Below are 13,620 nucleotides of genomic sequence, written 5' to 3'. Positions count from 1 at the left end.
CATTAGAACACAAAAAAATAATAAAAAATTAGAAAAAACAAAAAACCACAAAGCTGAAGCTTCTAAGTTTAAAATCCTTAAACTCTATATATTTTCAACCAGTCACTTTCAAATTCATTATTCAAGTTGGAAATTTGGAGAGCAATTGAGAAGAAGTTTTCTCTCTCAGATTTTTGTGAAAATTGATTTTTGAAGAGGAATTTTGAAGGAGTAAAATTTTCTAAGTGTTGAAAGTCTGAAACACAAAAATAAAGTGTTTTTTTCTGATTTTGAGACAATTTTCAGAATTAAATGTGAATTTCAATCACAAAGAGCAATTTCAATTATCCAAAATCTGAATTTGACTAAATTCTTCTATTATTTTGTCTTATTTTTCATCAAATTCTTCACTTTTAGTCTGCTTTTTTGCAGAAATTTAGCTTTTGACAAGCTGAAAGTGAAATTTTCAAGTAAAAGGGTCTGAAAATCAGAATTAAAATCAGCAAGTTGTCTTGAAAATAATTTTGATTTTTCATGTGTTATGCAGGTTAATGACCACCAAAGGAGCACCTTCCAGAAAAGCACCAATGAAGTTTGCTAGTAAAGGAGTGCAGCCATAATCAAAGATCAAATCTAAATGGAAGAATGTCACAGACACTGACCTTGGACATGTGGATTTGGAAGAATTCAAAAAGAGAATGTATGGGATTGATGGATACCTGTCGACACCCATTGCTTGCCGGATGATAAGAAATGGCATCATCCAAGCAGTTGGATTTCCTCCGGCTAAGAAATGTGTTGAGCTAATAGTTGAGTGTGCTATACACTACAATGCACAATCAAGAGAGATCATTGCACCTGATGGAAGGGTTTTAGCTAATCTTTCAAAGTTAGCCATTCAGGAGACGTTTGGAATTCCAAACTACAATAAAACCTCCTACAAGACCAAAGAAGATACCAAGAGGATCTATAATAACCAGTCTGAACTCAGTGCGGCAAATATTAACAAGTCATGGTTGGAAAAGAAAAGACCCCAAGGGAAAGTGCCAAAGAATTTGTTGCGCCCATACTTCAAAGAAGAATATGGTGATATCATCCTACTACTGAATAGAGTAATGGGCAGCCCTCAAGATGCACCATTCGAGACATGGATGTACTATTTCATTGATGAAATTACCTCAGGAGTCAAGATGTTCAATTGGTCCCGCATAATCAGCAACAATCTTCATGAACAGTTGATAAATTTGGAGAAGACAAAGTCACTCTACATGAGCTCCTACATTATCTACTCATTGGCCAAAAAATTTAGATGTTCCGGACTGATCTACAGAGGTGTAGTTGGCAATGGAGAAAATGAATTCAAGTCTTATGACTGTTATCCTCAGCTACAACTTAAGGAGAAGAGCTGTTTCAAGCGAGTGAATGATACATTCCTAATGTACATCACAAGGACACTAAAAGGAGGAACTCACCAGAGGCTATCTCCTGAAGCTAAAAGTCTAATCAGCAAGAATTCAAGGTTTTGAAGGTCGTCCTTCCCGACTTCCGATCTATCCAACCAAGAGGATGGTCCTAGTTGAAGTTCTCAGACAACTGGAAACATATCAGAGTTTCAAAAGAATAAGACAGAAAGCAGCAATTACCTTTCCATTCTTTATTGGAAATATGGAGGAGTCTTGTCCGACAGCACAGGCAGCAAAAAGTGTCAGGCTGGAAATGCAATGGTATCCCTTTACATTCTACCAATCCAAAGCTAATTACGATCCTTACAACAATATTGGATCAGGGAATGGAGAAAGGATCAGACATAGAGTGGACATAGAGGATTTTTGGGCAAATGTTGCAGATGAATTTGACATCAGGAAAAGACTATGTTTTAGACTGCCAGTAAGCTTGATCAGAACGACTGAACCTTTCCTTGTGCCAGACCAGCTGGAAGATAGTGCAAAATATACTCAGCCTAGCTTTAATGAGCATGCACCTCTTTCTCCTATCAAATGGTCAGAACCAGAGCATGCAAACTTGACCACCTTGATGCGGCCAGTTGTGAAATATTCCAAGTGGTGGGGGTCGATCAACAAAATCATAGATTAAGATGGAGAAATATAACCTTGACTTATGACCTGATGGGTGAAGCAGAAGAATGTTCTTCAAATGTTGAGGCATCTCAAAGTGTCAGGCCAATCGAAAGTGCTAAAAGGAAAGGGTAGGCAGTTGTGAATGGACCTTCTCAGAGAAACAAAGGCTAGAACCATCTCGTTCTCCCACATCAACAAACATAAGAGACATATTGGCCATTGATGAAGTCATTGGCAGAGATGGAAATTCCTTCCCCAGTTCATGAAAAAAATGTAGAGTCAATCCATCAAGAAGATGAGCAACCTCCATCTCCTACCGGCATAGAAGTATTAGAGTCGGACAATGAAATGGATGTTGGGGAAGGTGAATTTCAAGAAGGAATGATTTCCACCCTTCGAGGTATCATGTGTGAAGAAGGCAACCAGGAAATGGAAGGCATTGAGCAGACCACTGTTCCTGATTGGTTGAAGGAAAGATTGAAAGTAAAAACACAAAAAATATAAGTTCAAGAAGACGATGATATGGCAGATCTCTAGGCCAAATTAGAACAGGTTGCCACAAAAAAGTTAGCCAGAAGGTTTTCCACCATCCAGAGAGATGAAGCCGGCTGCAGGATAGTGCAAATTGTTGTAGCAAAAGTGGATAAGGCAAAGGGAGATATTGGTCCCGATGAATGTGAAGTCAATGCAATCAGTTTAGGACCAACTACCAAGAAGCGGGAAGCTGAAGACTTGGATAATTCAGTTGCTTCCATGAAGGCTAGAATGGACAAGGAAGCAGAAAAGAAGAAGGGATACAAGAAAGAAGTTGAGCGCCTGAGGGAATACATTCAGCACTTGACTAAGCCACTTAACCAAGCCAATCTAGAAGCTCCTCCACTCTTGAATCCACAAGAAACAGTCAGAAGTTATGAGGAAGAAGCGGTGACACCCAGAGAGACCAAGGCATGAAGAAGTAAAGAGGCAGCCATATTTGTGGAAAGGTTAGCATTGACATATGGACAAACCTTTTCTTTACTCTCCAGGATTGCAAGCATGGAAAAAGCATGGGCCGACCTTCAAGACATCCAAGAAAGAATTATTCAATGCCTTGGAGAATTGAAAGGAGTTTCGAAGCAAGAACTATTTGATGGAAATGTAATAGAAGCAGGAGCTGCATATGACTTCAACAGTTGGCACTGGACATTGGTTGCACGCAGTGAAGTCTTGGAGAAAGTGAAGGCAGATGTTGATAGGGCTGAGGAACAGATAAAAGAAATTCAAGACAAGGTTTGACTTGTAGCTGCAGAGGTACTTGAAAAGGAAACTATCTGAGAGAAGGATATGAAGTTGGAAAATCTAAAGACCAAGGCACAAGAAATCTTCTCCACTGGACCAATCCTGAAGCAAAATCTGGCTAAGGCATCGAACCTCCTGTCCATTAGAGATGCTTTCCAAAAACAGGAATTAGATTGGGAAATCACTTTTGTTGTATGTGCAGATGATTTGGAAGGATTAGAATTCAGAGTCAGTGTGCTGCCACATGTCACGATGGAAGAGGTTGATCAGATTGTGTCCAAGTTCATTGAATTTTCTGCCTCTCAGCAGGAGAAGGGGGTGCAATCCTAAAAAATAGCACCTTGTGCCATTTATCTTGTTACATGCACTGGATATTAATTTTATTTCGGGAAACCCTAATTAGGGTTAGGTTGTCTTAATCTCGATCGTTGATCTTAGATTGATCTCAACCATTCATTTGTTTTCAGAAACTCTATATAAACTCATTCTCATTTCATTCAGTGTGGAGAGATTTATGAAATTGTTGCGTAGAGCTACTTGGATAATAAAAAGTTCATTATCAGTATTGTTTTGAAGTCTTATTGTTATCAAGTGGTTGCATGGCTGCATATTTTCTTCAACACTTGGAATAGATTTGCTTTAAGTAATTTGCTTTGAAGTTGTTAGATGAATGAAGGATTGATAATTTAGATTGGTGAAACTTTTGCTCATACTTTTGTTGGATGGATGATTTTCATTCAATGTGTAAAGTTAGTCTGAGCTTTTGATGTGGATGCCTAACTTCTACTTTGAGTAATATTGTTCAATTGTTAGTATTATTCATAAGTGTGGAAATCTTAAGCACAACCCTAGAAGATTGCACCCGCTTTGCATAGTTGTCCAAGTGTGGGGAAACAAAGTGTCGTTACCGGTTTCACCCAATCTACACCGTCTCTTAAGTTCTTAGCAGTAGTTAGAATCCCTAAACCCTTATCTTTTTTATTCTTTTTTTAAATCCAAAAACAAAGAGCATTTATTGATAAATTCGACTAAGTCCAGCTTGTGAATGATACTAGTTGTCAAGTGTAAGTCCCCCTTGTATTTCAGCACACACTACCCAAGAAGCTATCCACATAAAGTTGCCCGTTTGCACATATAGACCTTGGAGTCCCCTTGTGGTCTTTCTCGCAATCTTGGCACAAGTAGTGATTTTGTTCATGAGAGGATAGAGTAACCTTGGATATTTTATTCTAATGTTCGGTATATGATAAAACGTACACCAACATGCCTGAAAGTGAAAGTCAAATAAAAAATGTGGAATGCTCATTTGTACATCCCAACTGAAGTTGCAATGGAATGGGCATGGAAAGTGAAAGGATGCCTTCCTTTGCAGCCCAAACAATAAGTGTTAATGAATCGTTAATGGGACTATTGGGTAATCAAAGGAGTTTTCTATGCTCACTTTTGTATAAATCTGAAACTATATATATATTGTACTCCTTATCTCAATGGCATGGATTTCTAGGTTTCTGTGATTGTTCTTAACACTTTATAGTAAAATGGTGTATCACTGTTCTCAGGCTTCATATCTTCCCTCATAAGCTGAAAGTTTCTCAAGGAATTTGCTAACTTCAAATATTTTTGGATATCAAGATATATTTTCTTCATCAAAAAGAGATATCCATGAAAAAAACATTACATATTCTAAGGAATTTTCAGTGAGGTCGTTTCAAATGCTATGTATCTTCCATTGAATGTAGTTCTTACTTTTTAGTTGCACAGTATATTATGAAAACACTAACAGTGAAGTTATTTCAAAGTGAACCTTGCAGTTTAAAGCAAAAACCTAATGAAAAGTTCTTCCAACATACATATGATATAGCAACAAATCATTTTCCTAATGACTTTGCAAGCAATGCTTTATGGGTTAACAAACAGTTTTCATGTGATTGCAAGAATGTGAAAAATACTGGTCTATCATATCATGTCAATTCCTTTGGAATTGGTATTCTTGGCGCATACATAAACAATCTTTAATTAATCGCAATTTATCATGGTAAATCACTGCTCAGCCAGGTCAACAATTCAATTACTATAGATTGCTAAAAAATTTCACGGATCACTGGCAAAATTACCAAGGCTGCCAGTTTTTCCTCTAAATGCTGGCACAATTCACAAGACCAGTTTAATTGCAAAAATAAACTGCGGTATTTTCATCTGAATTTTTCATTTTGCAAACAAAATACACATTTCTTGATTTTCAATCAAAACATTATTCTTATATTGCAGATTTGAATTTTGCTTAAGTAACCAAATATTGGATCTATTTGGGCCTTGGGCAAATTTGAGCACACTCATTCTTCAGCAAATATCCATTCCATTCCCATTCAGTTACAGCCTAATTATTGCTTAATGGCCTTGACGGGCAATTTTTGAAGTGCTTAGAGCTTGGTTAAAAGCAATAAAATTATGAAAATGGCACATGCCATGGAGACCCATGTGGCCTCAAAGGTCTTAATTTGGGCATGATGGCCAGGGCCCTGTCCTAAGATCCAGCAGCCACAAGACCCCTGTCCTATGATCCAGCAGCCACAAGACCCCTGCTCTGCTTTGAAAAAGCTCAAAGACTTAAAATTGATTTGAGCTGTGCCAGATGGAAAAGCAACATTTTTTTTTCCTTTATTTGGCTTGAAATTAATAAAAACAGTATTTTTTTCCCCTATTTTTATGAATTTTTCAGCAGTTTCAAATTCTCATTTTTTTCCCAATTGATTGAATTATAATTAATCTATTGATTTGCCAGGCCTAACCCAAGAAAAAAAAAGTCTACTATGATCTTCATATAACATTATTCTAGCATAACAAACTGCAGGTAAGCCAAACCAATGTTAGTATCACAAGAGGGAAGATATACTGAAAAGAAAAACGAATCTTAAACCATGTGTGCTTGATTCTAATCTCCACATTATGTGCCTAGCTGCATCAAGACCATTATTTTATGATACCATTCATTCCATTATTCATGAATACAATCCCACATTCCATTATTCATGAATACAATCCCACATTCCTTTACTCTGTTCATGTACTGCTAGTGCGACTTCACTGATTGATATAATCATATATGTTTTTCTGTCAAACTAATTACAGAAGCTTGTAAATGATAAAATTATTCTCCTGCGGCTTCACTATGCCATCCATTCCCATATTTATGAGGATAGTTCCATATTCATGTAGTCTGTTTATGTTTCCCATTCAAATTTCTGAATAACAAAAATATTCCCCTGGCTATGTCACGGCCACCCTTCATTTCTTAATGATACATGTTTGATTGTTGAAAGAAACTTAAACAAGCTTTAATCGGTATTTCAATTTCTCCAGGCAAAAATTCAATCATAATCAACTCAAACATGAATATTACAGGACATGTAAATCACCAAGCACAAAAATATCAAACATAAAAGTTAACGAATGTATTTATCCAAGTTGGCCCACAATAAACCAATATTTTACTCTATATTCCTACTATCAAACATTTTTATCCAAATATTTTTCATCTTTTCCCCAACACAACTATACTTATTATTTTTAAATTAAAAAGTAAAAACAAGTACCTTTAAAAATCCCTGGATAGCCAATCCATAAAAGGGCAAGAATGCAAACCTGGGTTCTGCTTGGTTCAAGTACTTCACTCCCAGCATATGGTGTTGTGAATGTATAATCATAATCCAGTATTACCTGCTGACTCGGCTTACTGTATAGCCAAATAAACAACAGTAAACAGCACGTGGTGGAACTAAAAGCCTTTGACACCTCAGCATGAAACTAAATTTTAGAAAGAAGAAAAAATGTACTAAGTTACTAACATTGCCATAAAAAATAATGTCTCCAATCCATGAGAATTCAAATACAACCAGGAAAACAAGTTGAAGGAAATAGAAAAAACTGACTTGTTTCACTTAATACCTGGCATAAAATCCAAGTCCCTGATTCCATGGATGAGGGACTCGTGGGACTCACATATCACAATAAATTGAAAAAATAGAAACAAATACACGTATGCATAATGCTAGATAACTATTCCCGTACCATAGTGAAGCTAGTAAAAATTCAAACCTTCTAAATTTCCATTGAGCTGCAGCTGGGACTTCAACAGGTGGTAAAGCTTCCTCCTTCCATCCAAGTAGTGCATCAAATGCATTAAAGTGGATTCTAATTCCAGTTTCCTCGTGAATAAGATCAAGCCAACTTTCTCCAAAGACCATTTCTGGTAAGTGTGCCGTGTCAATCTTTTTCTCCCATCTGCAAGATCAAGGTAATATATATACTAAAGAGTGTCTTGTCAAGTAACAATATGATCTGTTCTAAATGAGACTTGTCCTTCCAACAAATATTCAATCTAATAAATCCATGTCAGATAAATTCTATTCTACAGATGAGTGTCAAAATATTGAGGAAAGACATCAATTTACAGGAATGTCCTGTCACTGGATATATATACCCATCCTGAAGTACATGAATTGCAAGAGGTAAAACATATTTGTTATCAAGTATTCTATAAAAATTAAAATGCAATAAATGAGCAACTTATGACACTAGTAACTACAAAAGAAATATCCCTAGAGCATTATATCAAGAAAACAATATTGCCACTCCCTTACTGCAACCACTGCACATTTGCACATCTGCTGATTAACATTAAACCAAATAGTACCTGTCCAAACTCGTGAATCATAGCCTCTATGGGTCAATATTTACCTACCTTGGTTGCTTAGTTGAGAGCAATAAGTCAATTATTTATGAACTTAAATTACAAATTGCACCCAAACAGAAGTAAACATTGATAGCTCTCATGTTCTCAAAAATAATACTGTTCATTTATGTTTTAGCCATGACCTATTTTTCTAATATTGCTAGAGTTTTACTGTAATCTTTTCTACAAAAGACATACATGATTGCGAGTTTTGATCTCATGAATATTATACATAATTATCCCAAATAAGAAGTTTCATGGAGTTTTAGTTCAAGGAGAAGGAATATCCTAAGAAATAGTAACCATAATTCCCCAGCTGGACCTACTTTAAGAATAACAGTCAAAACCTACAGTAGGCATGTTCTTGCACCAGATCATAAGTTATAGACAAAGCTAATAATAAGTTATAGACTAGCAATAATGGTATAACTAATTATTCTTATTCCTACTCAGAGAAAAACTCAAGTGTAATATTTATAGATTCCTTGGTTGTTCATTTAATTAGAGTAAAAGGGTAGCAGTGCTCTCTAATTTGTATAAGCCCAATATATAGTTGCATATTCTACTAATTATTCTTATTCCTACTCAAAAAAATATTCAAGTGTAATATTTATAGACTCCTCAGTTGTTCATTTAATTATAGCAAAAGAGTAGCAGTGCTCTACTTCCCACAGATAGAAATACGCCATTCATGATGTCTAGTATTGACTACATTTTAAAGTAACAAGGAAACCTGGATTATTCATGTCCTATTTCATTACATCATGAATTGTAAATGAAAGAATTGCTGCATGAAGAGGTCATTATGCATACAGTGTAGAGACCTTTTCTTGAATATTCCCTTTCAAACAATGCATAGTTTAGTTTGATACTGCTAAATGCTTCCTGTGAAAGATGAAAATGTGTATCTAAATAAGATGGAAACAATACAATGCAAAATCCAAAAACCCATATTCACAAAATCACTCAATAAAGCCTAAGATCTACTCATAAAATCACATGATAAACAATAATACCATAGCAAAAACCTTAGATTGCTCCAATGTTACTTTAGATTAGCTTAAATCAAAGTTTGAAAACTCGTGAGACTCACGAGTCTGTTGGCTTGCTGAGTCAACTCGGCACGGATTCACAAGCCACGTCCAGCCGAGTCCTCCCTCAAAACGGCTGAGCTTTAGACTGTGACTCGAGCGAATCCTATGGTCAAACTCGAAAGTCCCGATCTTAAGACTCCTGTGCCTGTCTAGAAACGCCTAGCCACTTAAAAACACATTTTTTTTGTTTTTTTTTTCACTTCATTCTGCTGTTTGGTGCCCAAAACAGGTCTGCATTCTGAAGTAGGGTTTGAAGAAGAGGAGAAGACGAGCATACGAGATCAAAATAGAGCCAGGTAAGTGATTTTTATTCTCTTTATTTTTGTTTTCTTCAATTGAAATTCAAAAAAATATTGAAAATTAAGGGGAAATGCTGGCAAAAAAAAAATCATTTCCCTTCATAACCTATTTCCTAGTATTTTTAGCTCGTTTCTGAGTTTTATTTTTTTCAAATGATTGATTATCATACTTTTGCTGATTTTTTTATATTTTCATGTTAAAACAGCAATGTCAAATTCAAAGGCAAGGCCATCTAGAAAAGACCCAACATGGAAGTATGGGATACTAGTGAATAAAAAGGGTGAGGTCACTTGTATTGAATGCGGTAAATGGATGACAGGGGAAATCAATAGATTAATATACCACATTGCAAAAAAACCATGACAAAATGTGGACATATTACCTGCATCAACTTCGGAGATGGTTAGAGAGATGAAGACCCTTCTTGCTAGTTTTGAGTTGAGAAAAGAAGAAAGGCAAAAAAAAAAGGAACCCATAGTAGCAGCGATGACTCAAAATGTATCCACTCCTACGCCATTGGATCCCCTTGGTGGCCCAAGTCCAAGCATCTGTCAACCACATTCATCTTTTGGTGAGAATCCTGAGGGTTCTTTTTCTACTGCTGACCAAATTCCTTTTTCATCAAGACCAAATTACTTTATTCCATGCAATGTTCCAGAAGCACAACCTTCACTTGAAAGTACCAGCAATTTTTTGATACTACAATAATTTACCTTTCAATGTGGCGAACACCCCATATTGGGAAGGTTTGGTGAAGGCATTGATAATTGCAAGCAAGGGATTTAAGACCCCAATAGCTAAAGATTTGAGTGGGCCATCACTAGAGGAAGTCATAAAAAATAAACAGCTTGTGGTTGATGAGCAAAAACAAAATTGGAGGAGAAAAGGATGCAGCATTTTATCCAATGGATGGACAAATGGACGAAATAGAACTCTCTTGAACTTCTTAGTGGCTTCTAATGGTGCATTGGTGTTCCTCAAGTCTATAGATGTCTCCAATGAAATAAAAAATGCAGAGAATTTGTGCAATTTATTAGATGGGGTGATCCAAGAGGTTGGCATTGAGAATGTTGTCCAAATTATCACGGACAACGCAACTACTTATGTAGTTGCAGGTAGAATGCTTATGGAGAGGCATCCTACAATTTCATGGAGTTCTTGTGTTGCACATTGCTTGGACTTGTTGTTGGAAGACATTGAGAATATTGGATGGGTGAAAAGTGTGGTTGAAGATGCTAAAAGTGTTACCAAATTTATCTACAACCATACTTAGGTCCTTTATTCGATGAGAAAACACACAAATGGCAAGGACATTGTGTGACCAAAAATGGCATGATTTGCTAGCCACATCCTCACATTGCAAAGCATTCTTGGTGCCATTCCTCATCTCAAGCAAATGTTTGTGTCTGATGCTTGGTTGGAGTCTGCATTTTCCAAAAAAAACTAAAGCAAAGAAGATTGTAAGTGCTGTTTTTTATGACACATTCAGCAAAAATGTAGGAGTTAATCGTGGTATGTAACAAACACAAACATGAACTTTATACAAGATAATCTATTTGCTGCTTTTTTTAGGGGTTAATTTTGTAATAATTTAAAGATTGTTTTCATTTTTTTAGGTGATGGAACCTTTGGTAAGGGTTCTTCATATGTGTTGATGGTGTTTTTATGCACGATTGAACACCGAATAAAGTATTGAATACTCTATCCTCTCTTGAACAAAGACTTCTCAAATGCTGAATATGGAAAAGGATCACTTGAGATGACTCCAAGGTTCACAATGTCACGTCTTGACGTGTTGGATAGCTTCAATGGTGTGATATGTTTGTTGTACCTCCAAGGGGACTTACACAATTGTTCTTATCAATTCAATATAAATGAATATTATTCTTCGAATGATGTTGCCATATCGCTCTTTCCTACTACTAATGATCTTTGATAAAAAAAAAAAGTGGAAAAGGAGCAAGGTTTAGGAATGCTACGCTAAAGCTAAGAATGTGAGACAATGGATAACTTCAAGTGAGCTCAACTAGGCTTTTGCTTCGACATGCCATGAACATCTCCACAACGGTAGTGCAATCTTATAAGGGTAGCTTGATGATTGTCAAATCACTACAAGAAGCATAGATACCTTCAAGATGAAGCATAAACAACGATAAAATCGTAATTGAAGTTAAGCTTTAGCTAAGAATTGGTTCAGTTGACTACGCAAGATACTTCACCATCAATGAAATACTAGTGTGTATGAACAATGAGAGCTTCACTATCATTCATGCACATGCATCTTCCATTTATCTAAAATACTTAAAGCAAATTCTATTCTATTTTTTTTTCTTTTCAAATATTAAGTTCTCTCATAGAAGGATGAAGAAACAAGCAAATGCTCCAAAACTCAATAAGTCACCAACACTTCAATGATTTTATTAATTCTACAACATCAAGCAACAATTCTTCAAAATTCTTCTAATTGATCCTTTACAAATGAAATGAGTGGGGCTTATATAGTGCTCCCTATTACAATGAATGGCCAAGACTAAATCAGAATCAAGGGCCAAGATAATGCCACCTATACCCTAATTAGGGTTTGTTACATCAAAACCTAACCTTGTTGAAAATTATTAAATATCAGCCAATGGGAATGTGACATCCATTTGGCACAAACATCAAGGAAAAATCCTCCAATAAGAAAAATTGACACCACATGGGACCATAACAAACTATCTTCTAGAATCTTGTTTCCCTTATCCTTTTCTTTTGTTGCAAATTCAACGAATCTGGACGTCATGAATTCAATCTCAATAATTGGAGCAACAGGTAGGTTCTTCAGCTGTTCTTCTAGGAAGCTTTACTTCGTCTAAGGCAGAGGCAACCAAAGGTTTTCTCCTATCCTGGGCCATAATCTTTAGTCTTGCTGGTAAGTACCATGAATGTGTGTATATCATCCAACTGTCTCTCAGAAGGTGATTCGTTTGTTCCAAAGAATATGATCTTCACTCTTTCAGTTAGTTGATCAGTATATATGTGGATTCCTTCATTCATCTCCTTCTCAAGTATGATCTCAGCCAAAGATGAAAAACTCTTACTTGGCAATAAATCTTTTGGCCCAAAATTTAAAAAAATCGAGACTCGGAAAAAAATTGGGAAAAAATCGGCAAATTTATCGAACATTTGAAAATATATAATTGCTTAAAATATTCTTAAAAAAACACATATATACACTAAATTTATAGAACATATTACTAGTTTCCATCATATATAAATCATAGTTTGAGTCAAATACATATCATATACCAAAAAACAAGTGCAACTTCTAAATAAGTCAAATACATATCGTAGAGTCTAAATCACAAAACAACAAATACAATCTCTGAAGTCAGTGCATATTAAAGTTCAAGCTTTCGTATCAATGAAAATTAGAAATCATAGATTTCGTCTACAACTAAAGCTCCAAAAACTCTGTTGTCGTTGAGTGGGTGCTGAAGTAGATGGTGCTACTGCTGCAATATCCTCAACAGGTGAGAAAACTGCCTCTGCTGGATCAGCAAACTCATCTTCTACCTCCTCACGTTATGCCACTTCTGCCACCCATTCAATTGCCTCCCTCTCCAACTTAGCTAAGTGATCATTAGTGAAAAATGGTTCCACATCAACATCAGCAATAACACCATCAGGTTCAACAATCCAATCCGTTGAATATGGATCAATCTTATCTAGGTCAAGTGCTTCATGTGAATTGTGCCCTTGTACCCTCTTTTCATACAATCGAAGGTTGTACCACACATATACAAGGTCACTCAAGCGCTTTTGAGTCAACCTATTGCGCTTTTTGTGTTAATGGCCTCAAAGACTCCAATTGTGCTCACAACCAAAAGCACTACAAAGCTGAGATGATATGCGGATTGCTAGTCTTTGAAGATTAGGCATTGTGGCAACATAATCTTCCCACCATAGATCTGCAAGGATACAAATTGGCATTAACTTGGTAAAGATTGAAATAAATGGTAAAATAAATTTAGGAGCAAATTTTTTCCCACCATAGATTTGCAAGGATACAAATTGGCATTAACTTGGTAAAGATTTTTATAAACTTAAAGATTGAAATAAATGGTAAAATAAATTTAGGAGAAAAAAAATTTTACCTGGCAGCAGGGTGTCTCTCTTA

General features: G+C 36.0%; 1 protein-coding gene across 3 annotated transcripts in view; it reads right to left on the bottom strand.

Moving 5' to 3' along the window:
* The window catches only part of LOC131072610 (TIP41-like protein), an 87,818-nt gene that overhangs the window by 31,174 nt on the left and 43,024 nt on the right, over window positions 1-13,620 (bottom strand). For all 3 annotated transcript variants that reach the window (XM_058008843.2, XM_058008834.1, XM_058008851.1), the window contains 2 exons: window positions 7,431-7,616; window positions 6,978-7,068 (listed from right to left, as the gene is read on the bottom strand). In XM_058008843.2, coding sequence (XP_057864826.1) covers window positions 6,978-7,068; window positions 7,431-7,616 — 277 coding nt within the window. The remainder of the gene's footprint in view (window positions 1-6,977; window positions 7,069-7,430; window positions 7,617-13,620) is intronic.

This window comes from Cryptomeria japonica, chromosome 9 (assembly GCF_030272615.1).
Source record: "Cryptomeria japonica chromosome 9, Sugi_1.0, whole genome shotgun sequence".
Taxonomy (NCBI): Eukaryota; Viridiplantae; Streptophyta; class Pinopsida; order Cupressales; family Cupressaceae; genus Cryptomeria; species Cryptomeria japonica.
The sequence above is the reverse complement of the archived record's forward strand: the minus strand, read 5'-3'. Positions and strand labels throughout refer to the sequence as shown.